Source organism: Abramis brama (assembly GCF_963993115.1).
Source record: "Abramis brama genome assembly, chromosome: 10".
Lineage (NCBI taxonomy): Eukaryota > Metazoa > Chordata > Actinopteri > Cypriniformes > Leuciscidae > Abramis > Abramis brama.
The window spans coordinates 13,273,247-13,298,222 of record NC_139972.1 but is presented as its reverse complement, the minus strand read 5'-3'; the positions used below and the strand labels follow the sequence as shown (position 1 = coordinate 13,298,222).

The following is a 24,976-nucleotide window of genomic DNA, read 5'->3' as shown; positions in this document are numbered from 1 at the left end:
ATTCCTTAATTGTTTTTCCTAGATGTCAATGAGATTAAATGGAGACCTTTGTTCGCTCCTGCTTCTCTTTACTAGATAGGCTTAACTTGAATACAACTTGAAACTGAAAACTGGAATATATCAAAATATATATAACAGATAAATAAAAGGAAATTCATTACAGGGACATTTTTGACCCCTATGTTTTAAATATCTGGACAATTTGTGTCACTTTTAGTGGCATTTTTGCCCCGAAACGTGATTAATTTCTGACCCTGCTCCTGAGATTTGAAAGAGCAACCTCTGAGCAATAAAATATTATTGTTGGCAAAGCAACAAGCTCAGATAGAAAAGTAAGGGAGATGAAATTCGGAAGGCGGCAGTAAATTAATAATAATAGCGTACGCAGATATAAAAACAGAAAGGGGCAGAAAAAAAGAGTCCTATGTGCTCACAGGCACTGGCTATAACGAGACACACTGAAGGTTTTATGATTTTCACAGATGTGATTAGTCTAAAAGACCCCCCCCCCCCCCACACACACACACACACACACACACACACACACACACACACACACACACACACAACACACAACACACACGCATCCCCTCCTCATACACTCTCCCGCCCTCCCTTATTTCTCTCTCTCTCTCTCTCCCTCTTGCTCATCCCGTACCTCTGCAGTGGCTTATTCTTTCCTGCGCCGGCTAGAGACACACACCACCCCCCCTTCACCCCTCCTTCAATATGCTCCTCTTCAGGGGTAAGACCAACAGTCTCTTCCCCAGACTGAAAGTGGAGCTCTGCGCTGCAGCTGCTGCTGAATGAATGCAGCGTTTCCTGCGTCTACAACCACACTGAGTGAGAGAGAGAGTGTGTGTCAGCGAGACACTGCCGCAACTGAGAGCCGCTGATCTGAAGATCAGAACAACGGATCAGGTCCTGCCTTCGTATTTCTCGCTCTCTAGTTCTTTCTCTCTCCCTCACTGGGACATACTGCAAAGGGAGATTTAGCACAGGAAGGTACTCCGCAAGCCTTCCCCAGCTGAAAGTCTTTCTGAATTGATTTTGGGTCTCCCTCAGATCTAAAGTATCCTGAACCAAGACACACAGCGGAAGACTCGACCAGGGACAGACAGACAGACAGACACAAGAGGGCAGACGGTCTGACATGGAGTTGCAACGAGGTAGATCCTTCCTGCACAGATGTGCGGGGTCCGGCGATGTAGTCCACGCAGGTCTGGTCGTCACACTTCTGATTGGTAAGTCTCTTTTTTTCTTTTCCTACTATCCCACCCTTGTACCCCTCTCTAGCCGTTTACTCTTAAGCCCACCTTCCTACGCTCTCCAAATGGGGCGGCTGCCAAAATGCTGCAGTTTTTGCATGGCTTGCCCAACTCGAGACTTTTTAAACAAGCCGGGTTACTTGTTGCTGTTTGTGGAGCTTGATTTCCTAAAAGATCTCGGGTTTCAATGTCTCGAGGGGCTACAGTCTGGGAGGACTAGGTTCTCTCTCATACCTCTGGTCAAAGAGAGGGATAGAGGGAGAGACAAATCATATAAAAGCATGTCGGTATGTGGTACATATCAAGAGGGCATAATCAAGTTAGCATCAAACCTTTTAAATCAGTCGATATTGAATGTGATCATTAGTCCCACCTGTGCATTTTGGTCTATCGAAGTTCATTCTTAAACGTCTTTACCTCCAGCGCAGTAAATACATCTCATTAAGTTACTAAAATAAATAATCAGGTGACTTTTCAATCGCCCTTTCAGCTATGTCCGTTGTTCTCTGGGCCGTGACCTGTAAAGTTTGGGGGGAATACGCCCTCCCCAGTCGATGTGGGTTTTTTAATGACTGATTCTTGAACTTTTACATTTGGTAACTTGTACTTTTAAATCTTGATTACATTCATACTGAAAGAAATTCTTCATATTTTCTTTTTTCTGCAATGACTTTTATATCAATATCCAATGATCTCACTGTAAAAAGCATACTTTTTTCTTTTTTCTTTTTTTTGTGGGATGTGGCTTCCTGCTTGGAGTGTCTATGATGTATTACACTGTGCAAGTCTTGAATCACACTGCACAACAATATGCTGAGCTCACTGAATTTCGCCGCTGAATTACATTAATTATGTTTGAGCAGGTGGGCCTGATTCTTCCAAGAAAGCCGCCCTCTCCTTTCCCTTTACTGCTTGTGAAGGTGAACCAGAGGCTGTTAAACTAGGTCATTTTCACTCTCTTCTTCATAGCATGAACTCGGATGGTTAATATGATCCTCTGCAGAGTTCCCGGTGGACTCGGGGAGGTATGATGAATATGTTCATGGCACATCCATCAGGTTATGAGAAGGTGCACCACTTAGGGGCGAATCATCATTTTGACAAACGACACAGTTTTACTGATGGTTTGATTACACATTATTCTGTTGGTGTGCCTGCAATTGATAGAATGTGATGTTAATTGCAATATGAACAACACTCATTCATGTATTATCAGAGTTCATCAGATCGGTCTGCTTCCATGCCTGTAGGGAAAAAAATGGATTGTGAAAATGGAGAGAAGGTCAACTATTATTAACTACTACAAACACCTACACCATAGTATTTAACACTAAATACTTTTTTTTGATACTCCATCAGGCCTGCGAAAGAAGAGGCTTTACTTGCTTATCAGGGTAAACGATTCAGCTTTGACAATGATTATGCGCCGAGATTTTTAGGTGACACAGGAATATTCTGAGGCCTGGAAGAAATGGTGAAAATGCTTCTTAAATCAGTTCTGGTCTTAAACAATTGTCCAATACAGTTTATTGGAACACCAAATGGACGTGCTCCTGCACTTACTAATATTACTAATTAAATAAAAAGTACACACAGTTTCTCCTGTGCAGGAATGGATAAGACTTGGGCTCTATAAATAGTCTAAGAGCACATGTGTGTAATATCATGGCATGCAGAGAGTGTGAAGAACATTATCTCCTCTACCGTCACTAGTCCATCACAAATGTGATTAGGAGCTGACATGCAAACCCCTGAACAGAATCATCAGCATCATTGAAAATTAGCAACATTATTAAATGACTGTAGGAATCACCTGATTTCAGGGAGAATATCTTTATTTATTTGCAGTCCCTTACGAAAAAAAATATTTTTTAGTGTGTGTTATTAGTATTCTTCTTTTAAACTAAAAATAAGAATATATACTTTCATTCTATTTTTTGTACTTCTCAGAAATGTTCTTTATGTACTTCTCAGAAATTTACTTAAAATTGCACTTAAGTATACTTGACATACTGACAGAAGTATATTTGGCCTACTTGTACTCAATCTTTTGATCGACGTATACTTAAAAGTATAATTAAGTATTCTAAGTATGCTTGGCTCGTAGTTGTGTTTACTCTTTTGATTGAGTATCCTTTTAAATAGTGTCTTCACATAGTTTTAGTCTTTTTTTTTCTTACCTCTGTACAGATAAAACATTGTCGGGATAATTCCGGTTCACGTGGCTACGCGGAAGCGATAAATAATTCTTTATTATACATTTTTAAGGCCAGACAAGTAGTTTGTTGAGGGTTGGTTTGTAAAGAAGGACTACACGCCTGCGCACATATATATTAGCACACCTATAGACTAAACATGTGATGCGCATGTGCACGACGGGTTTTGCGGGTTTGCGTTTTTGAGGTTTGTGCAGAGATAACCTTTTTTTCAAAAAATTTCAAGGCTTGCACCTTGGAATCTATTTCAGGGTTTGCGTTCTCGAGCCACCAGGCACTGTTTTGTGCGGATGAGCAGGCCAGAGTGCGTTGAGTGTTTTCTGTTAGAACGGTGTCGTGTTAGTGGCCCCTAAGTTAATAACTAATGATCTTTGCAACGGAAATGAATCAATCAATCAAAACTAACTTTAGCTGGACAATAACTTAATTCTAGAGCTGCTGTAAAGCCAAAACAGTCTCATACTGTAATTTCCTATTATCACTGTAAAGCTGCTTTGAAACAAACGTATTTGTTTCTTATTTGTTTCTTGCACGCGGGAGTGAACGACATCAGGCTGCGCCAGACAGAGGTTCTGAAGAAAGACTTCAGGAATCTGATCGATACGGTACGCAGCACATCGCCTGAAACAACGATCATAGTGTCAGGACCGCTTCCCACATACCGACTAGGACATGAAAAGTTTAGTAGACTATTTGCGCTAAATGAATGGTTAATGTCATGGTGCAATGAGCAGAAACTGCTCTTTGTAAATAATTGGAATCTGTTTTGGGAGCGTCCTAGGCTTTTCCGTGCCGATGGATAAATACTAGTGTAGAACATTGCATAGAAACTGTGTCTATTCCTCGTTTAGTGAGTTCAAATAATAATTCTACTGCAGGATCTAGGAAAAATCTAATTGTTATTAAAACAGAAAATGTTGCTATTAGTAAACAAAAACAATTTCTAAAGCTAGGTCTTCTAAACATTAGATCACTCACACCTAAGGCAGTTATTGTAAATGAAATAGTCACAGATAATAGCTTCGATGTACTTTGCCTTACTGAAACCTGGCTTAAACCAAATGATTATTTTGGTCTAAATGAGTCTACTCCATCTGGATACTCCTATAAGCATGAACCCCGTCTGATTGGTCGTGGCGGCGGTGTTGCAACAATCTATAGTGATATTTTTAATGTTACTCAGAAAACTGGTTATAAGTTTATTTCGTTTGAAGTACTTGTACTAAATGTTACGCTCTTAGATGTTAGAAAAAAATCCATATTATCTCTAGCCTTGGCTACCGTATATAGACCGCCTGGGCCTTACGCTGATTTCCTAAAAGAGTTTGCAGATTTTCTCTCAGATCTATTGGTCAATGTAGATAAAGCATTAATTGTTGGAGATTTTAACATATACGTAGATAATTCAAATGATGCGTTAGGGGCTGCGTTTATAGATTTATTCAATTCCTTTGGGGTCAAGCAAAACGTCATCGGACCAACTCATCGTCTTAATCACACACTCGATTTAATTATATCATATGGAACCGATCCAACCGATATAGATATCATTCCACAAAGTGATGATGTCACTGACCATTACTTGGTAACTTGCATATTACGTACTCCTGTAATATATCATGCTGCGCCGCGTTATCGATTAGGCAGAACAATCCTTCCATCCACCATAGATCATTTCTCAAATTGCTTATCTAATCTGTCTCAGCTGCTCAGTGAACCCAAACAAACAGATGAACTAGAAGAACTAATTAGCACTATGAGCACCATTCTCTCTAGAACATTGGATGTTGTTGCACCCATTAAATTAAAAAGGTCAGAGAGAAAATTAAAGCACCATGGTACAATAATACTATGCATGTTCTAAAGAGAGAAACCCGTAATTTAGAGCGTAAATGGAAACAAACTAATTTAGAAGTCTTTAGAATCGCGTGGAAAGACAGTATGTCACGTTATAAAAAGGCCCTAAAAGCGGCCAGGGCTGAGCACCTCTGCAAACTAATAGAAAATAACCAAAACAATCCTAGGTTTTTATTTAACACCGTGGCTAGACTAACAAATAAACAGACGTCACCCGAACAAAATATCCCGTTACAGTTTAGTAGTAATGATTTCATTAACTTCTTCACTAAGAAAATAGAAAACATCAGAACCACAATTGTAAACGTTCAATCCTCAATCGCGCCTTATAATTCAGCCTCAATTATCACCCTGCAAGAACAATTACAGTGCTTTACAACTATAGAACAAAAAGAGTTTGAACTTATCACTTCATCTAAAACAACAACATGTTTATTAGATCCTATACCAACTAAACTACTGAAAGAAGTGTTACCTGTAGTGGAAGAGCCTCTCCTCAATATTATTAACTCATCTTTATCTTTAGGTCATGTTCCAAGAACATTTAAACTGGCAGTTATAAAACCTCTCATTAAGAAACCACAATTAGATCATAATAATCTAGCAAATTATAGACCCATTTCAAATCTTCCATTTATGTCTACAATACTAGAAAAAGTTGTGTCCACTCAACTGGGCTCTTTCTTGCAAGAAAATGATATCTATGAAAAGTTTCAGTCAGGATTCAGGCCGCACCATAGCACTGAAACTGCGCTCGTTAAAATCACAAATGATTTACTTTTAGCTTCTGACCAAGGCTGTTTCTCAATACTAGTTTTACTTGATCTAAGTGCTGCGTTCGATACTATAGATCACACAATACTCTTAGATCAACTACAAAATTATACTGGTGTTCAAGGACAAGCATTAAGCTGGTTTAGATCATACTTATCTGACCGCTACCATTTTGTCTATTTGAATGGAGAAAAATCGATCATAACTTCAGTAAACTATGGAGTGCCGCAGGGATCTGTGTTAGGCCCTCTGTTATTCTCAATATATATGATGCCACTTGGAAATATTATAAGGAAACATGGAATTAGTTTCCATTGTTATGCTGATGACACTCAAATATATATTTCATCACGGCCGGATGAAAACGCTAAATTATCCAAATTGACAGAGTGTGTTAAAGATATAAAAGATTGGATGACGCGTAATTTTCTTTTATTAAATCCAGACAAGACAGAGGTAATACTTATCGGTTCAAAAAACCGCCCACAGAACCTCTCACAATACAACTTTGACATCGTAGGATGTCCTGTTACTTTATCCTCTACAGTAAAAGACCTGGGTGTTATACTCGATTGTAACCTGTCTTTTGAAAATCATATTTCGTATGTTACAAAAACAGCCTTTTTCCACCTTAGAAACATTGCTAAGCTACGTAATATGCTATCAGTTTCTGATGCAGAAAAGTTAGTTCATGCATTCATGACCTCGAGACTAGATTACTGTAATGCTTTATTAGCTGGTTGTCCTGCATCCTCAATAAACAAGCTACAGTTAGTCCAAATGCAGCTGCTAGAGTTCTTACTAGATCAAGAAAATATGATCATATAACACCGATTTTATCATCACTACATTGGCTACCTATAAAGTTCCGTATTAATTACAAGGTATTGCAACTGACTTATAAAGCCTTAAACGGCTTAGCTCCAGTCTATTTAACGGATCTTCTACCGCCCTATAATCCATCGCGCTCTTTAAGATCAATAAATTCGAGGCTTTTGGTCATACCTAGGATATCCAGATCAACCAAAGGAGGGAGAGCATTTTCACATTTGGCTCTGAAACTCTGGAATAGTCTTCCTGATACTCTTCGTTGCTCGGACTCGCTCTCCCAGTTTAAAACTAGATTAAAGATGCATCTTTTCGGCCAGGCATTCATATAATATTGTTAATCTTACAGTTCAAACTACAATCCGGCCTCTAGTTCATAAATGCCAGAGAAGAACTGGCCCCCGACTGAGCCTGGGTTCTCCCAAGGTTTTTTTTTTCTCCATTAGGTCACCTGATGGAGTTTTAGGACACCATTAGGTCACTTGGAGTTTTTTCGGTTCCTTGCCACTGTTGCCTTTGGCTTGCTCAGTTGGGGATATTTTGGGGATATTTAATTGTATTATATCAATCAATAAATTCCACTAGAAACAAACCTTGTTATATTATTTTATTTTAATTTAATACTGTGAAGCTGCTTTGATACAATCTGTATTGTGAAAAGCGCTATACAAATATACTTGATTTGATTTGATTTGATTTATTATTGTTAAAAGCGCTATATAAATGAAGGTGACTTGACTTTACTTGACTTGACTTGACTTATAAACTTACATTGTCTGAAAATATGGATTTATAATGAAAACAGATATGTTAGCTAAGTATCTGAATTTTTGTGTAGACTAGTCCAGTACATATGACTTAACTTCAAATCTACTTGACTCTTTCCCCTCTTTTCCTCCTTCGAAATCCTTTTCGGACATAGTCTTTGACAAAAATGCAATTTTCTCAGCTTTCTGTTTAAAATGTTGCTTTTTTAAAAATAAAATGTACCCACATTCAAGTGTTGATAAAAAATGATGTATGAAGCTACAATAAAATGTTTTTTTTTTTAAATGGGAAGCGTTAAAGTACAGTTAAAGGTTTATTTCAAGTTTAAAAAATGTATACCTAAATAGTACATTTAAAGTGCAAAAATAATATATAGGCTAAATAGTAAACTATAATTATGATGTTATGTTCACTTTAAGAAAACGGACAAGTTGCAGTATAAAACTACTAAACTAGTAGTTTACTGAGAGTATACTTCAAAGTGTACTTTCAGAAACTAAAAAATGACTACAAGTATTTGACTAGTAAACTATCAGTTCACTTGTAGTAGTATAGTTGCAGTACAAACGAAAAACCTAGTTGTAAATTAGTTATGTACTCAAAGTTTACTGCTGTTACACTTAAAGTATCCTTAAAAGTATACTTTTATACACTAAAAAGTGGGCCAATTTAGTCCCAAGTAGTATTGAATCAGTACACTTACAAGTATACTACTAGAATATTGATATTAGTATACTTATGCCCTTAATTAATACACTGTTAAATTAATATATTGTTAGCTAACTGCGTGATATATATGTACATTTCTGAAATACATAACTTGGACAATGTCCACTCTGATAATAGATCACTCTAAATTGTAAAGTAGACGCATGCATTTTCTGTAAAGCTGCTTTGAAATGATGCTTATTGTGAAAAGCGCTATACAAATAAATGTGAATTGGATTGAATTGAATGTCTAAATAAAGTATATTTAAAATATACTTGAACTTTACTCAAGTAAAATGAACTTAAAGTATACTTATTTTTGTAAGGGTTGCTGTCAGTGACGCCCACTTAGGGACTTTGATGCTAAATTTATTGACTTTTCATACCCCTTTAGCAACTTTTTTCAACAAAAAAAACAAGAAGCAACCAATCTGGCAATTTGGACATACCTTAGCAATTTTCAATAGAAGAGATGATTGTGTATGATGATTTTGTCAGGATTTTAGCTGCGATAAAACAATTAGGATGCAGAAATGTAGATTGGAAGTAACTGCTGATTAGCATGTTGTCTTAATGGATTGCATTTCAGTCACTGTTTCACACTTGTTCCAGAAACAGAAACAATATGTAAATGAAAACGGCTTTATTAGGTTTTTGGCTGTATTGAAATAAAATAAATTTCTTAGCATTTACATTCATCTCAACTGCAGTTCCTCACATGTAGTTCCTTGTGTGTGACCCGGCTCAGTTCCAGAAAAAACAAATTTGTGAGACAATTGGTAAACAATGGCTGAGTGTCTCACAAATGGTGCACAACATCAAGTAATTGCAACATCCAATCAAAATAATTACTTTTGAATGGCCGTTATTGTTTTGATGATGACATAAGCATCTACTGGCAGGGGCTAAAAGCCAAAGGTAACCATCTAAATCTTGCCATCATTGCAATGCTAAACATGCTGTGTAAAAGGTTTGTCTTTCAATTTAAACAATCAAACATCCTATTTGTTGAGGCTGCATTGAGAATGACCCAGGCCTTAAAGGGTCTTTGGTTTAATCTAACAGTAAGTGTGCATGATATGCTGATGTCATAGGATGTTCTGAGAAAGACGTGGAGTTCTGTTACAGAGAGCAGTCATTGTTATCCAGCACTCTCCTCAATTTCTTTCACTCAACTCCTCTCTTTTTTCTCCATCTACTCCATGTGTCCTATTAAGTAGCAATATGAACCTCATTCCAGTACAGATTAGTGTTTGTGGTGTATATTATGGGTATTGATTATCTCCCATATATATATATATATATATATATATATATATATATATATATATATATATATATATATATATATATATATATATATATATATATATATACGAAAATGTACACTTAACTGTGGACTTTCAAAAAGCAAAAGTATAAATGGACATAAAGTCACATATATAAACAAACAGACATGTATATGCAATTGTGTGTATACTGTATATGAAAAAGGAAAACAAAAAACAATTCTTAAGTGGTCATTAAAATATTTATAGGGTAAAAAGGGAAAATAAATGAATCTTAATAAATGATTTCTTATAAATATTGCACAAAAATATCCAGTGATATTTCCAGAATGGATTCTGGTGTACCTTGTCTCTCATTTCTTCTCAGTTGTTTCATATGCTCCCAAATGTTTCATTCATAATATAGTTGATTTGTATTTATTTCATTTCTGTTTTTAGGATCTCTACAACTTCATTACCTTCATATAATAAATTATTGTGTGGCATCTTATGACTGATTTTAAAACATTTGATTATCTTTTTAGCATTTCATTGACCAAATAAATTAACAGCACACATATGTGCTGTACTGTAAACAAATATTCATTTTAAACAAACTTTATAGAATCACAATTGCTCAAATCTGCAACTGTTACATTATTCGCTATTATATTGCAATGAGGAACTTTAACTTATAGTCAAGGGAATGGCTTGTCTGGGATAGAGATAATGAGATATGATAGTTGACTGAAAATTGATGGCCTGAATACGGGAATGAAAAAGATGCTTATGAAGGTCAGAGTAATGGGAGAAAGGGGGATTGTTTGCTTTAATTAGTTTTGTTCTCTAGAGTGATAGTCAGTAGAAAGGTGGATGTAGATTTAAAGGTAAGTTATTATTATATGAATCAGATCTATGACAGAATAATATAATTTCTCTTAGAAACTTTAGGTTTTTTGTTTTAAACTGGCTAATTTGGTTGTATTGTTTTTGTTTTATTTCATCTTAACTGTAGAATCTAAACAATTTTGGCCTTTAAATAGCCTTTTGGGTAATTTTTATCAACCATTTATTTATTTATTTAATTTACTAAAGGAAAATAATTGCTTATTCTCAATTCACAATTTTACACTATGATAATATAGTCTAGTATAGTTATAGTATAGTATAGTATAGTTTTTGTATTATTTATCGTTACATACTGCTCCAAGACTTGGGTTGAAAGTCCAAATGCAGCTTTATTGGGACATTCCAGAATCTTAATCCAGCACAGGGTCAAACACACGGTCAAACAATCCAAATTAGGGATTGTGTTTGGATCCCTAGCAGGCAGAGTAGGTGACCAGGGTGGCGTGGTGTGGCGTGGACTCTGGCGTGGTGGGTACAGCATGAATGTCACTTTCATCCTCCACAACACCCACAGAAAAATCAGAGCCACTCGGCTGCAATACAAGATCTATATAATGTTCCAGAGTCCAGTGACCAGGGTGGAACAGGCAGAGTAGGTGACCAGGGTGGAACAGGCAGAGTAGGTGACCAGGGTGGAACAGGCAGAGTAGGTGACCAGGGTGGAACAGGCAGAGTAGGTGACCAGGGTGGAGCATGCAGAGTAGGTGACCAGGGTGGAACAGGCAGAGCAAGTGGCCATGGCGAAGCAGGCAGAGTAAGTTACCAGGGAGGGGCTGAGGGGACTGAAGGTCCCCACAGCAGAGCAGAAGACCACCACAGCAGACTAGACAGGGCTGATGACCTCCACGGCAGAGCTGGCAGGGCTAAAACCACCAAAACATAGCTGATGACCACTATGGTGGAGCAGGCAGAGCTAGTTATCATCATGGTGGAGCTGAAGACCACCAGGGCGTGGCTGAGGACCACCATGGTGGAACAGGCAGGGCTGAAGACCACCAAGGCATAGCTGAAGACCACCAGGGCAGATCAGGAAGAAAAAGGCAGGATATAACAAATTGAGTCTTCAATCACAATCTCCTTGACTGATACTCTGGAACTTAGAATGACATTTCTGGCCGAGACGATACATTTCATAGGCGACCTCTGTGGTCGTGACAGGACAGACTGAGAGTTCATAGACGACCTCCGTTGTCGTGTCAGGGCAAACTAAGAGTTTGAGGACGACCTCCGTGGTCGTGTCAGGGCAGACTGAGAGTTTGGGGACAACCTCCGTGGTCGTGTCAGGGCAAACTAAGAGTTCGAGGACGACCTCCGTGGTCGTGTCAGGACAGACTGTGTGTCCGGGATCGACCTCCGTGGTTGTGTCAGGGCAGACTGAGTGTTCTGGGTATTCAGGAGTGGATGCCACCGCCTCAAGACAAGCTAGAGAGCAGTGTGCGGCCCAAACACACATGATGGCAGATGCTATCACTGGCAGAGCAAACAACGGTGGTATAAACTCTTGAAATGCTGGACTTTAAAGGGCTGGGACCACCAGGATGCCAGCCGCTTGCACGGACATCAGCGGTTGGTCCACTAAACTGGAAGCCAGTCTCAAAGCACTAGGGACCACTTCAGTAGCTTGAGTTGCAGCATCCATGACAGCTGGAGACTCTGGCATGGCGGCCATGATGGCTGGAGACTCTGGCATGGCGGCCTGGACGGCTGGAGATTCTGGCGTGGTGGGTACAGTGTGAAATGTCACTTTCATCCTCCACAACACCCACAGAAAAATCAGAGCCACTCGGCTGCAATACAAGATCTATATAATGTTCCAGAGTCCAGTGAGGATCATGCAATGGCATAAGCAAACTGAGCGGCTCAGATAGCCGAAGATGAAGATGATGAAGACCTCTAATGGTGCGTTCACACCGGACGCGAATAGCGTGCCAGGCGCGAGTGATTTCAATGTTAAGTCAATGCAAAGATGAGGCGTTTAGCACGGCGCGGTAGACGCGAATTCGCCTCATTCGCGCGTCAAGTTCGCGCGAATGACGCGAATTGAGCATCTGGCGCGTTAAGCGCGTTACGCGCTAATGATTTTATTAGTGCTATTTGTGCATTCACGCGTTTGATGCGAATTCGCGTCTGCCGCCCGAGTTGAAAAATCTGAACTTCTGCGTCAATTCGCGCCGCGTTAACCAATCAGGAGCCTGCTTGCATGCTGCTGTCACGTGGTGAAGTGACAGTTTATAATGTTATTTTATGTTTGGCCTCAATAAATTATTTTGTAATATGACTAAAATGCACAATAAAGCAAATAAAAACATAAAACTCGATTTCATTATATGAGAGATACTCATTTTGTATTGAATGCTATTTATTCCATATCTATTCTAGATTATATGAAATATTATTAATCTAATGTAAAGACAACAAACACAATTTAGTGTATAAAAACAAACAAAAATCACAGGACAGGTTTCACTTTTGAAGGCTGGCTCCATTTATTATCAAAACAAAAATAAATCACAGATTAGGTGTGGGCGAGGGTGAACCTCGCGCCGGGCTGTACAGCGCCGCCAAGATGGCCGCCAACAGGTTTCGAAACTTTCGCCTCTGACACGCGTGACGCGCGTAAATTTCGCTTCAAACTTTTGATTTTATGCGTGTCAATTTCGCTTTTTTCAATTTTGTCATTTTTCTTTCCTGTGGGAATCTGACTAACTGTCTACCCATCCAAAAGAAACACTAAACAACCTGGATCATCTGCTTGCAGGTCATCCATCAATAAAAACGGAAACCACTTGACAAAGTGACTTGTGGTAAAATGATCAGAATGATGCCCTCCCCTTCTCAGCGCAATGCCGTAGTCTGTACATTAAGTGTGAAAGCATTACTGTAAGCCAGAGCCCCTCCCGCTTATCCTGTAGACTGCACTCAGAGTCTCTCATGGGGAATTAGGGCCAATGGAAGGAGATGGGGTGAATGGGGGTACAGAGAGAAGATGGAGGGATGGAGAATGAGTGTGGAAGAAAGACCAGCAGCAATGGTGATTATATTGTCTGCTGCAGTATACAATTCATTTAGTCATTTAAGAGAAGATGAATACAAGAATGCAAAACTGCATAAAAACCTGTCAAGTGAATATAATTATACAGTAATTATTAATGTACATTCACACACAATTTTGGCAACACTTTTCAAAAAGGTTTCATTAGTTAACATTAGTTGTGGATGTGTTATTAGATGTGGGCCGGATCTGGGCCGACACTATGTTGATGTCTGGCTGAACTGAATGAACAATACTTCTAAAAGTATTTCTTAATCTTAGTTCATTTTAATTTCAAAATGTACTAATACATCATTCAAATCATATTAACATTATATTAAATGTTAATGGGTAAAATATGAAGTGTACAATATATTTTTTTACCAAAAGTTTAACAGGATTTTTATTTTTATTTTTTACTGTGAAGAAAACCATGAAGTGAAAGAGAAATGGCTGGATATGAAGAAAGGGATAAAATGGCAGTGTTAAGAGTAAGGAGGAAATCTAAAGAGGTAAAGAGAAAGAGGATGTAATGGCTTTGAGGAATGTGGGGCACTTTTAGCTGGATGTGGATGGACGAAAGCCACCTATCAAAATTTCAGACAGTTTAAAGACCTGGGATAAAAGGCAAAAATAAAAGACAAATCAGAGTGTACCCCACATGCTGACCTTACCCGGAGGTAAAAGTGAACTCGTCCTGAAACAGTTCACTCAAAAAAAAAAAAAAAGGTCTGAGTTGAGATGAATTATTCACTGATGTTCAGCTTTGCAACTACGGTATTAGGAGGGACCATTATTCAGGTGGCAAGTATTACTGTATTAAAACTACACTTAATTTAAATCCATTTCAGTTCTATTTAATTTCAAACAAAACATTTGACTTTTTTTGACAAACCTCACTAAGGTAATTAAATCATAAGTTGGCAGCTGAAGTATAAATGCATGTTACTATCAAGCGTATAAACAGCATCTCTTTTTGGCCGCATGATTACATGTTAGTCAGTGCTTTGTCATTGTCTACATATCAAACAAACATTCACTCAAAAGACACTGTTTTCTGTAATACCTTAGTGTCATGATTCTCGTAGAAGCAGAGACGGTAGTCGGATCTAAATGCAGCAGTAGACTTTAATTGACTCAGAACAGGATAGACTCAGAACAGGATAGACTCAGAACAGGATAGACTCAGAACAGGCTAGACTCAGAACAGGCAACAGGTACATGCACACGAAACCTACATACAATAACTGAACACGAACAAGAGAGCACACAGGGTTTAAATACACAGAGGGGATCAGGGAACGAGACACAGCTGGGGCAAATGAGAACAACGAGAGGGACCAAGACGTTCAAGACCAAGACGACAACCTGGGAGGGGCGGAGGGGCGGGCGGGCGTCCTGAAGTCCCAGACAGAGTAGCTAGAGACCATGGATTCCAGGACGACATCGGAGCTGGTGGCCACGGCGGGGCAGGTCGTGCGGGGCAGGTCGTGTGGGTGGCCACGGCGGGGCAGGTCGTGCGGGTGGCCACGGCAGGACACCCTTGGACGGGGACCAGAGCAAAGCAGACTCAAACGGAAGCCCTGTCGGCGCAAACTCAGACGGGAACCAGAGTGAAGCAGACTCAGACGAGGACCAGGGTGAAGCAGACTCAGAAGGGGGCCAAGGCGTATGAAGCACAGAACTGGACGGAACCAGCATCATAGAAAGTTCAGGCGACAGAGGAAATTTAGGCGACACAGGAAGCTCAGACGTGTAAAGCCGTGCAAGGGTCCATGTAGGCGCCGACTCCATGGCCCTCTCAGGGTGCCTACTGCCCCCCCCCCCCCCCCCCCAAAAAAATACTTGGGGAAATCCACGGAAGAAACCTCCGGGCTGTAAGCGGGCTCAAGAGAAGCCTCCCGGAGCTTAAGAGGCAGGGCGAGGCGCAGAGGCAGGGCCGGCAGGGCGAGGTGCAGAGGAGGGACCTCCGGAGCCAGTCGAGCCGAGCGAGTCCTCTTCTTCCTCCTACGTCGGCGCGCGGCAGGGCTGGACTCAGACAACTGGGCAGGGCTGGACTCAGACAGCTGGGCAGGGCTGGACTCAGACGGCTGGGCAGGGCTGGACTCAGACGGCTGGGCAGGGCTGGACTCAGACGGCTGGGCAGGGCTGGACTCAGACGGCTGGACTCAGACGGCTGGGCAGGGCTGGACTCAGACGGCTGGGCAGGGCTGGACTCAGACGGCTGGGCAGGGCTGGACTGAGACGGCTGGGCAGGGCTGGACTCAGACGGCTGGGCAGGGCTGGACTCAGACGGCTGGGCAGGGCTGGACTCAGACGGCTGGGCAGACTCGATGAGCAGAATCAGCGGGACCCTCTTGAAGCGTTGGCTCAACGAGACTCATTTGTAGCGCTAGTTCGACGGGATCTTTTCGCAGCGTTGGTTCGGCGAACCTCTCATGAAGCGCTGGTTCGACGGAGAACATATGTAAAGCTGAATCAATGGGACTCACGTGAAGCGCTGACTTGGTGGAGCATGTGAGAAGCACTGGTTCAATGAAGCCCACGTGAAGCACTTGTACCTCCTCGGCTAAGCCCACTGAAAACGACGAACCGCTCATGGAAAGAGCCCACTCGATATACTGAATCAGAGTCCCGTTAGGCTCAGGCATCGACGAGTAGAGGGGCTCGGACAGTCCTCCATGGAAAAACAGCATCAAACAAGACCTCATCCAGAGGAGTCTGATAAGCCAGTTCCAGAAAGTCTGTCACGTAGTCCTCGATGAGTCGATTCCCCTGACGGAGACACATGATCTCTGCTACAGGATGCATAACGGGGTCCTGGGAACTACCTCCTAGATCCTTTGTAGTGGTCAGTTGTTCTGTCATGATTCTCGTAGAAGCAGAGACGGTAGTCAGATCTAAATGCAGCAGTAGACTTTAATTGACTCAGAACAGGATAGACTCAGAACAGGATAGACTCAGAACAGGATAGACTCAGAACAGGATAGACTCAGAACAGGCAACAGGTACATGCACACGAAACCTACATACAATAACTGAACACGAACAAGAGAGCACACAGGGTTTAAATACACAGAGGGGATCAGAGAACGAGACACAGCTGGGGCAAATGAGAACAACGAGAGGGACCATACAAACTAACAAGACCACACACCTGAAACAAGGGAACTAATGATTAAACAAGCTAGGGATAATTGAACACAATAAGTACCGGCAGAATCAAGGAGACTGAATGAAATAAAACAAAGTCCAAACACAAACAAAAAACATAACAAAAACAGAACCTGGTTGTCACACTTAGTCTATTTGGAAGAGAAGCATGTGTGAGTTTGTATCGTTCTTGTCTGGCACAGCAGTACATGTTGGTCTCAATAGGACATCTGTTCCACCGTCAGAAAGCATCAAGGTCTTTCTCCTCCGTCTGTTGCCACCCAACTCACCCTGTCAGAAGGCAAAAAGTGTAAACAGTGAATATAATCCAAAATAATCCCTTCACATCAGTCCCATTTACTATTTTATACATGGTGAATGGCAAATAGTGCAATATATAGGGGATAGTGAATTATTCAGACAATGTAAATATGCTTTCAATCGGGTGAATGAAGTCTGGTTTCACGTTAGTGTCACCACAGAAAACGTATCGGACCCATTTGAATTCTGCAAAGAATGCTATATTTTAAAGCGATATTAGGAGGAAACTGCAGCTTTACTGAGCTTAACGGCCCAGGCCGAGTTGTGATACAAACTAAACGCTATTGGCTATTAAATAAAGGGGAGGAGCCGTGTTTTTGTCAACACATTGACTAATGCTGCGCGTTTGAATGCACTTCAGTGGGCCTTGTATGTAATATAGAAATGTATATTTATATTTACAAGTACATATGAGCATATATATTCATGAAGATATATTAAACTCCCTGCAATTCGTACCTTGATAGCACGCAAATATTTCTGCATGTTTTCGCTTGTGTGATTGTCAGACACGGCTTTTCTGCTACAGCCACCTTGTGAGTGTATAATGCGCCATGCCATTATTCACAGCTAATAAAGAAAAATAGGCAAACTAGACGAGCGTTTGTTCAGAACTTGATTTTAGTGTTGTCATAGGTACCAACTTCGGAACCAAATTGGTACTGAGCACAGGAGCTGAAGACTAAAATGTTATTATTTAATATTATCATTCGTTATTTGTATTCATAATCATTTGTAATCATTGTATTCTGTGAATCATAGTGTTCTTGGATAAATGTGCAAGAGTGGGAGACAGGGAGTGGGTGTGCTGGAAGAGTCAGAGACATGGATGTGTATGCAGTGTAAGAACTTAGTTTCCACGGAAGCATTGTTGACTTAAGGATTGGGTGTTGTTCCTCTGAGCGTATAAATCTCAACCTCTTTGGACAGAGTAACAGAGAATCCGGATCCATCTATCAGCGGATATATTAGGGATCAACTTTTAGACGCCTGGTAGAATATAAAAAAACAAACAATTGTACTGCGCATGTGTCGAACTCGACCATCCACGCGCATGTGCTGTTGAGTATCGATATATATCGAGCTGCCATTTGATTCTGCCGATTCATGCATTCTGCCTATTCGGAAGAATTTGTTGTCAATGCATTGAAAAAAAACAGTTGGCGCACTAAAGGCCTGTTTACTTCAAGAAGGATAACTATAAAGATAATGATACCATACTAAACAAATAAACAGATTTTATTTCAGGTAGTTTCCATGGCAACGTTTCTCATTTTCATTTAGTTTAACTTGCCCCCGGTTTCAGACAAGGCTAGTCCCAGACTGAAATGCATGTTTTAACTGAAAGCAACTTGCACTGACATATCTTAAAATATGTCACTGCCATTATTTTTCAAGATGCCCCCAGTTGTGTTTTTATAAGGCACTTTTATAAAAGCTACTTAAATGTCATAATTGAATTAAGGCCTAATCCTGGCTTAATCTAAGCCATGTCTGTGAAACCTGGTCTTGATGTACTAAAATAAATGAAACTAAAACTGAAAAGAAATTTGAAAAATATATGGACATTAGACATAAATACTGTATATGAAACTGACAAAAATGCACAACAAAATTTCTAAAACTTTAACTAAAATTAAAACAAAAACATATTATTAATATTAAAACTAAAATCTAATTTGAAATAGTAATAAAAACTATAATAGTATCTGTATTATACTAAAACAACACTGCTATGCACACCTACAAAAGATGAGATCATAAATTTACTTTAAGGATGCAGAACTATTTATAAACTTTGAAAACAAGCTTTAAGTTAATGCACCACAGATCCACCCAGAGTCCAGGCGCAACAGTGACCATGAACTTTCTCATTCTGCTTTGGTGTTGATAATGCCATCATGGCGCACAGAATGGAATGTCACCTACACTAGACAGATCAGGGTGAATATACAGGGTGCCTCAATTCACTCTATAAATAACATATAGCAGCTAAGGACAGTTAAGGCACAACTGTCGGCAGACAAAGGCAATAAATAACATGGGCCACCGAACATTTACTGTTCAACAAATCAGAGAGATAGAGAGAGAGGGAGGGAGGTGGGGTTCAGGTATTCCTAAAATGAGATTGGGTTTTAATTAAATTCCACAGCGACTGAATGAAAACATTGTAGGTTTTAATAATTAAGTTGAGGAATTTATCCGAACACAATGGCAGTGAAAATGATGAAATGGAATGGAGACTGTAGGGATGAAGGTTAGCGTTTAATTAAACCAGTTTGTAGATTAGACACACCAAGTCACATGATGGACACACACAAGTAATCTGCTGATTTAGTCATCATTTCTTTCCCAGAGGTTCAACATTGGTATTCTTCGTAAGTCTGCTAAATTAATAAAAATAAATATGCAGAGCCGGAATAGCACATTTTGGCAGACTTCCCCTTAATTATAATTGCGTCTTGTAGTGTTTGGAATAATATCTATTCTGTTTCCTCACTATGACTGGGTGGGCAGAGTTTTGTTGAGGTGTAAAAGTAAGCGGTTGCAAGCGGATCCACACTGCTGAAGGTGTGCTATCCACAGCAGTGAGAAGTCTTGTTCAGCACTTGTTCTACAATTGCTTTGGTTAGATTAATTATCAAAACCACTGAGCTGTTAAGTCATTCACTGTTTTCTATAACAGAGTGATGAAAAGCAATAAAACGATTTGCCGGATTGCAGAGTTCTTGCTTTCCACTTTCTTCTGCTCTTTTTCAGGATAGAATGTTTGCAAACACTTCCTTGCCATATGTGCTAAAGTAGACTATTGTTTCTCATTTTTAATGTTTTCTGCACTAATAATATAATAGCAGGCCTAATAATTTATTTGGTGTGTAATATGTGCCTTAACAACATGCTAACAATGCAAAGCAACATTTTTAAAACATTTTGGGCCCTATTTTAACGATCTAAGCGCATGGTCTAAAGCGCACTGCGCAAGTTCACTTAGGGCGTGTCCGAATCCACTTTTGCTAGTTTAACGACGGGAAAAATGGTCGGCACGCCAGGCGCGTGGTCTAAAAGGGTTGTCCCTATTCTCTTAATGAGTAATGGGTGTGTTTTGAGATTTACGTGCGTTAAACCAATCAGAGTCTCATCTCCCATTCCCTTTAAATGCCAGTTGCGCTTGCGCCATGGCAGATTCGCTATTTACATGACGGAATTTGATAGTGGAAAGACTGAACGCGTCTCCAGAGCGCAAACGGATCTGCTCGTGCGCAAGGTAAAAGTGCGCAAGTAGACCATCTACGGGACAAGCCGGATTCCACCATATAATAATATGTACACAATAATAATATTTTACATTGTAATCCTTTTATTTTAAATATTTGGCATGTTTGTGTGCTGCTGTGCGTCCCTGTGTGTTTAATAAGCAGAGTGTACGTGCGTTGTGGACCCGCCTATAGTTGCACATTACTAACATGCTCATTAAATAACAAAAAAAAAATATTGCGCCATTGACTTTAGACCAGGTTTCAGTTGGTCAATGGCACAGTCTATTTATGTTGCCTCAAAATAGCAACGCGCCAACAATGTGCCAGAACACACCTCGTTTTCAGACCAGCACGCCCATGGGTGCACAAATGCTCGCAAATGCATTTGCTATTTAAACAATGTGGTGCATGAGTGAAAATGATAACTGCTTCGGACTGAAACTAGCAGAAAACACTTGCATTGCGCTTGGCGCTGCATTGAGCCGGGTGTAAGATCCTATAAAAAAGAGCCTATAAAAGTGTTGCCACATTAAGCGCTGTTCTGCGAATCACAGGTGAAATCTAGTCGTTTAATAGGAATGCAATTGGGAATTCCATATATTATAAACAATAATCAAAACTTACGTTTCCAAAACATTTAGAACATATTTTTGTTAGCTCAGAACATTAGCAATGTGCTAATCGAGAACAACAGAAAAAAAATCTCCAAAAGGAGGAGAATGATCAAATCAGCTGTCCATTTGACAGAATCTTTTGCGCATCAGTGATCCGCACAGTGTCTGTCAGTGTGATGACAGGCTCAGAAATGAACTCTCTGAGCTTTAGAGTGGCCTCATCGATGAATAAGTGCAGTATAATGGCTGGTCATCCATCTATGAGCAAAGCTAGAGGGATCAATAGCCAGAAGGCAGCAGACAGGAGGCAGGTATATGATCTTGGTGAAGAGGCTGTTATCTTCCTTGATCCCTGGACCTTAACAACCAGCGTCATATAAAGTGCTGCACAAGGCTATTTGATCTGAACCTGCTTGCCTTAAGTTTGACTATGTCTCAAATCTTCTGCCTACATAAGTTGCTGTTTTTGGGCATCACAGCCTTTTTGGATGTAAAGTCTATCTCAGGTTAAAGGTAGAAAAATTATTATCTTCTGAGATATCCTTTATGGTCAAACCAATCCCACAATACATTGTGAAGAACTTAGAAATAAATCCTTCAAAAAATGGAAGAGCAAAATATCAAAATATATTGTTTCCAGTGATATAAAAATTCTGACCAATACCGATATTTTCATTTAATGATATTTTCATTTTATTTCATTCATATTTTCATGATTTTAATTTAAAGGTACACATTGTAACTTTTGACCCTCTAGCGGTTAAAAAACAAAACTTCATGCATTTTGGAGAAAATTGTTTTGGTTGTGCTTTGGATCTGGGTGACTGTGCGGATGAATATGATTATCCTATTTCTAATAAAACATTCACTACTAAGGTTAAAGCTAGGGTAGATTATTTTGGAGAGGCTAACAATAGCAGGCTAGCTTTAAAGCAAAACTATGCAGCTTTGCCGATTTCTTCGCTGTTTTCTCGCTTTTTGCTCGCGGGTTTCTCTATAGAGCTCCCCCTACAGCTTCGGAATAGATATTTGACAACACTGTCGTCAAAACTCGTTGGCGACTCTCCCCCCTCCCATCTTCTCCCGCTGGTCATGTGCATTTGTTTTCAAAGAACCCGGCGAACGCACGGAGCCATGTCCACTGAGGTATGTATGATACACAGAAGGCTAGCAAATAAATGTTTAGATAGTGTATGTGTGCAGTGCCGTAAAGCAGTTCGTTACATCGCGAGACCTGATATCACGCGATACTTCCTGACGCTGAGGCCGTCGGCCCGCCGGCCCAAAGTTGCAAGTGTGGTTTTTCCGCTCACAGGCGCTTGGGGGGTGCGAGACGACCACCATTCAACCCGAAAAATGTCATATAACCATTCCAATGACTCCGAAGCTGTTCGGTTAAGGTAAAAAAGTTACTTAGTTCACCTTTAAAAGCATAAGATCCCATCCTCCCTCCAAAACACATGAACGTGGACAGCCGGAGAAGAGTCTGCAAAGCGTCACGAGAGACGGCGTTAAATTACCTTATATCTCATGCTGCAGATTAATTTCGGCGATGATAGTGTTGCCATGGAAACGCATAATTCCGAGGAGAGAACAGCTCCAGGTTGAACGTCACGGGTTGTCATTTCGTAATTATGGTAATTACTACAGAGTGTGAACGCAGCATTAGCTTGTTGTTTTGGTTCAGGAGGATCTGTTAAAGGTGACTGCTGTTTGTTTGAGGCGATTGGTGACTGTCTGTCTACAACCCTGCATAGCCTCATGGAAAGTGCTGATGATGTGTGATGGTGCGCGGAGGTATACAAATACATAATGTTGTCAGGCAGGTAGGACATCCTATTATTGCATTCGGACCAAATGCAATGATTGGACAAACATTTTTTTGGTCCTGAGACTTCCACAGAAGACATATTTTAATATTTAGACCATTTCTATAATTGATTGCTATCAGGATGTGAAGAGAGTTTCAACCTGTATAACAAAAAGTGTTTGTGAAAAACATTGCCTACCCTATCTTTAAGACAAATAACCACTTATAATAGGCTTACCATAGTTAATCAGAGTAAGACAAAAACACATTTTTGTAGAAGGATTGATGATGTATTGACTGGTAACCCGAAGGTTGCGGGTTCGATCCTCAATACCGACAGGAAATGACTGAGTTACCCTTGCCCTGAGCACTCCCCGGGAGCCATTGCCTACAGCTCCATATGTGTGTGTGCCAATGGTTTACAGTGTGTGTTCACTACTCATTGCTCCTGATGTGTGTGCTCGAACTTAGATGGGTTAAATGCAGAGGACAAATTCCAAGTATGGGTTACCTTCACATGTCACTTTAACTTTCACTTTATATTTGGGAAATGTTTAAGATAAATCATAACATGTTGCACCACAGGACAACCACTTGAAATTAAGTCTACTACACTTATACAGTACAAAAAAAAGTATTGATATGATATAGTTCCATTTAATGAAAAAATGTGTAGGCCTTAAGGCCCCAAAACAGTGTGTGCTGTGTATTTTTGTGCTTAGAGTATAAAATCGATAACCTAGCTACATGCTTACATCAGAGTTATCTCTGCTTGTGAAATTAAACACTGAGATGGAGGCATTTAAAAATAGTCCTTCCCGCAATGGCTCTCAGCTACGACACATGCTACGAATACCAGAGCTGGGTTAGAAAACAACTCTGCATGTCAAATTGAATGGCTCTTTTTCTCATTGGGAATGCAACTTTTATGAACTGATTATTAACCCTGATTGTGAGTTTTCAGTCTGTCAGCAGATTAAGCAGATTTTTTTTTTTTTTAAAGCTGGGCTGTTTCAACTCATGTTTGGGTCAAATGTGGACAAACCCAACTGTTGGGTTTAAAAATTTAAGTAAAAAATTGAAACCAATGGTTTGGTTTGTCCATATTTGGCCCAAACATGGGTTGAAACAACCCAGCATTCTTTTAGAGTAAGCTGTTTTCCTCATGGTGACCAAATATTTTCAGGACAATGATTTCAGAAATTGTTCCCCATGTACATACTATGTATTTATTATAGTAATTACAATAACTGGGTAATAACTAGGTACTAACCCTGAACCTACCCCTAAACCTAATCATAACCCATGCAGTTACCTTATATCAACCAGTACTTTCTTAGGTAAGTACACTGTGTGTACACGTAAGTGCACATACTGTAAAATAAAGTGCAACCACTGCATCTTTGTGGGGAACCATACTTGTATCTCGCAATTACTGGCAATTGTTTGTGTTAGGATGATAAGTCTTGATAATCGATGTTCATCTCTCCTTCATGTCTCTCAGGAGTGTGGTACGCTCAGGCTTTGGAGGTGAATACAGGGAAGGTCAATTTCATAGAAGTGATGAATGGAAGTTCAGTGCTCTTACCCTGCACTTATGCCAGCTGCATAGGCATTAGAAACCTTTACTTCAACTGGCAGTATAAGGACAATGGGACAATGGTTAAGGTGAGACATTCAGCCGTCTCTCAATCACACTGATTTCATGCAGCTCATGCTAACAAGAACATTTTTACAGTTTTTTCTTTACCCATTCCACAATAATGCTTCACACAGTTCTCTAATCAAACTTTCATATTGGCACAGCAGTTAATTTCACATAAGAAATGTGATATCAAATCAACTCATTCTTCCCTAATACTATAGCAAATGTTGTCACCTAATAAGCACAATTTGTCACTCATAAAACAACACTAACAACATCTACCATTACACAGTATTTATTTCATAATATTTATTTACAAAACTAAAATTACACCTCTTGACTCTTTAGAATTCACTGCAGTGTGTTACATGATCCATGTTTACATTACATTACAAAATTATTCTTGATTTTTATTCTCTTTTGTATAGATGGTAATGACATTGAAAGACTAAACACGTGTAGGTGTTCAGCCACGTCTTATTGTGTTTAGTATTTATTTCAATATGGTTTTAGTGTAGAAATCTTGCAAATTACTGTCTTGTACAGTTT

At 39.8% G+C, this 24,976-nt stretch overlaps 1 protein-coding gene across 3 annotated transcripts in view; it reads left to right on the top strand.

Moving 5' to 3' along the window:
* The first annotated feature begins 561 nt into the window (after positions 1-561).
* scn4ba (sodium channel, voltage-gated, type IV, beta a) overlaps positions 562-24,976 on the top strand; it is a 35,639-nt gene continuing 11,224 nt past the window's right edge. The window contains exons 1-3 of one of the 3 annotated variants that reach the window (XM_084125820.1): positions 671-921; positions 1,066-1,244; positions 24,287-24,450. In XM_084125820.1, coding sequence (XP_083981946.1) covers positions 1,154-1,244; positions 24,287-24,450 — 255 coding nt within the window. In that variant the 5' untranslated portion in view covers positions 671-921; positions 1,066-1,153. Of the gene's footprint in view, positions 1,245-24,286; positions 24,451-24,976 lie in introns of all 3 variants that reach the window. The other 2 variants (XM_084125819.1, XM_084125821.1) reach the window with 2 other exon arrangements.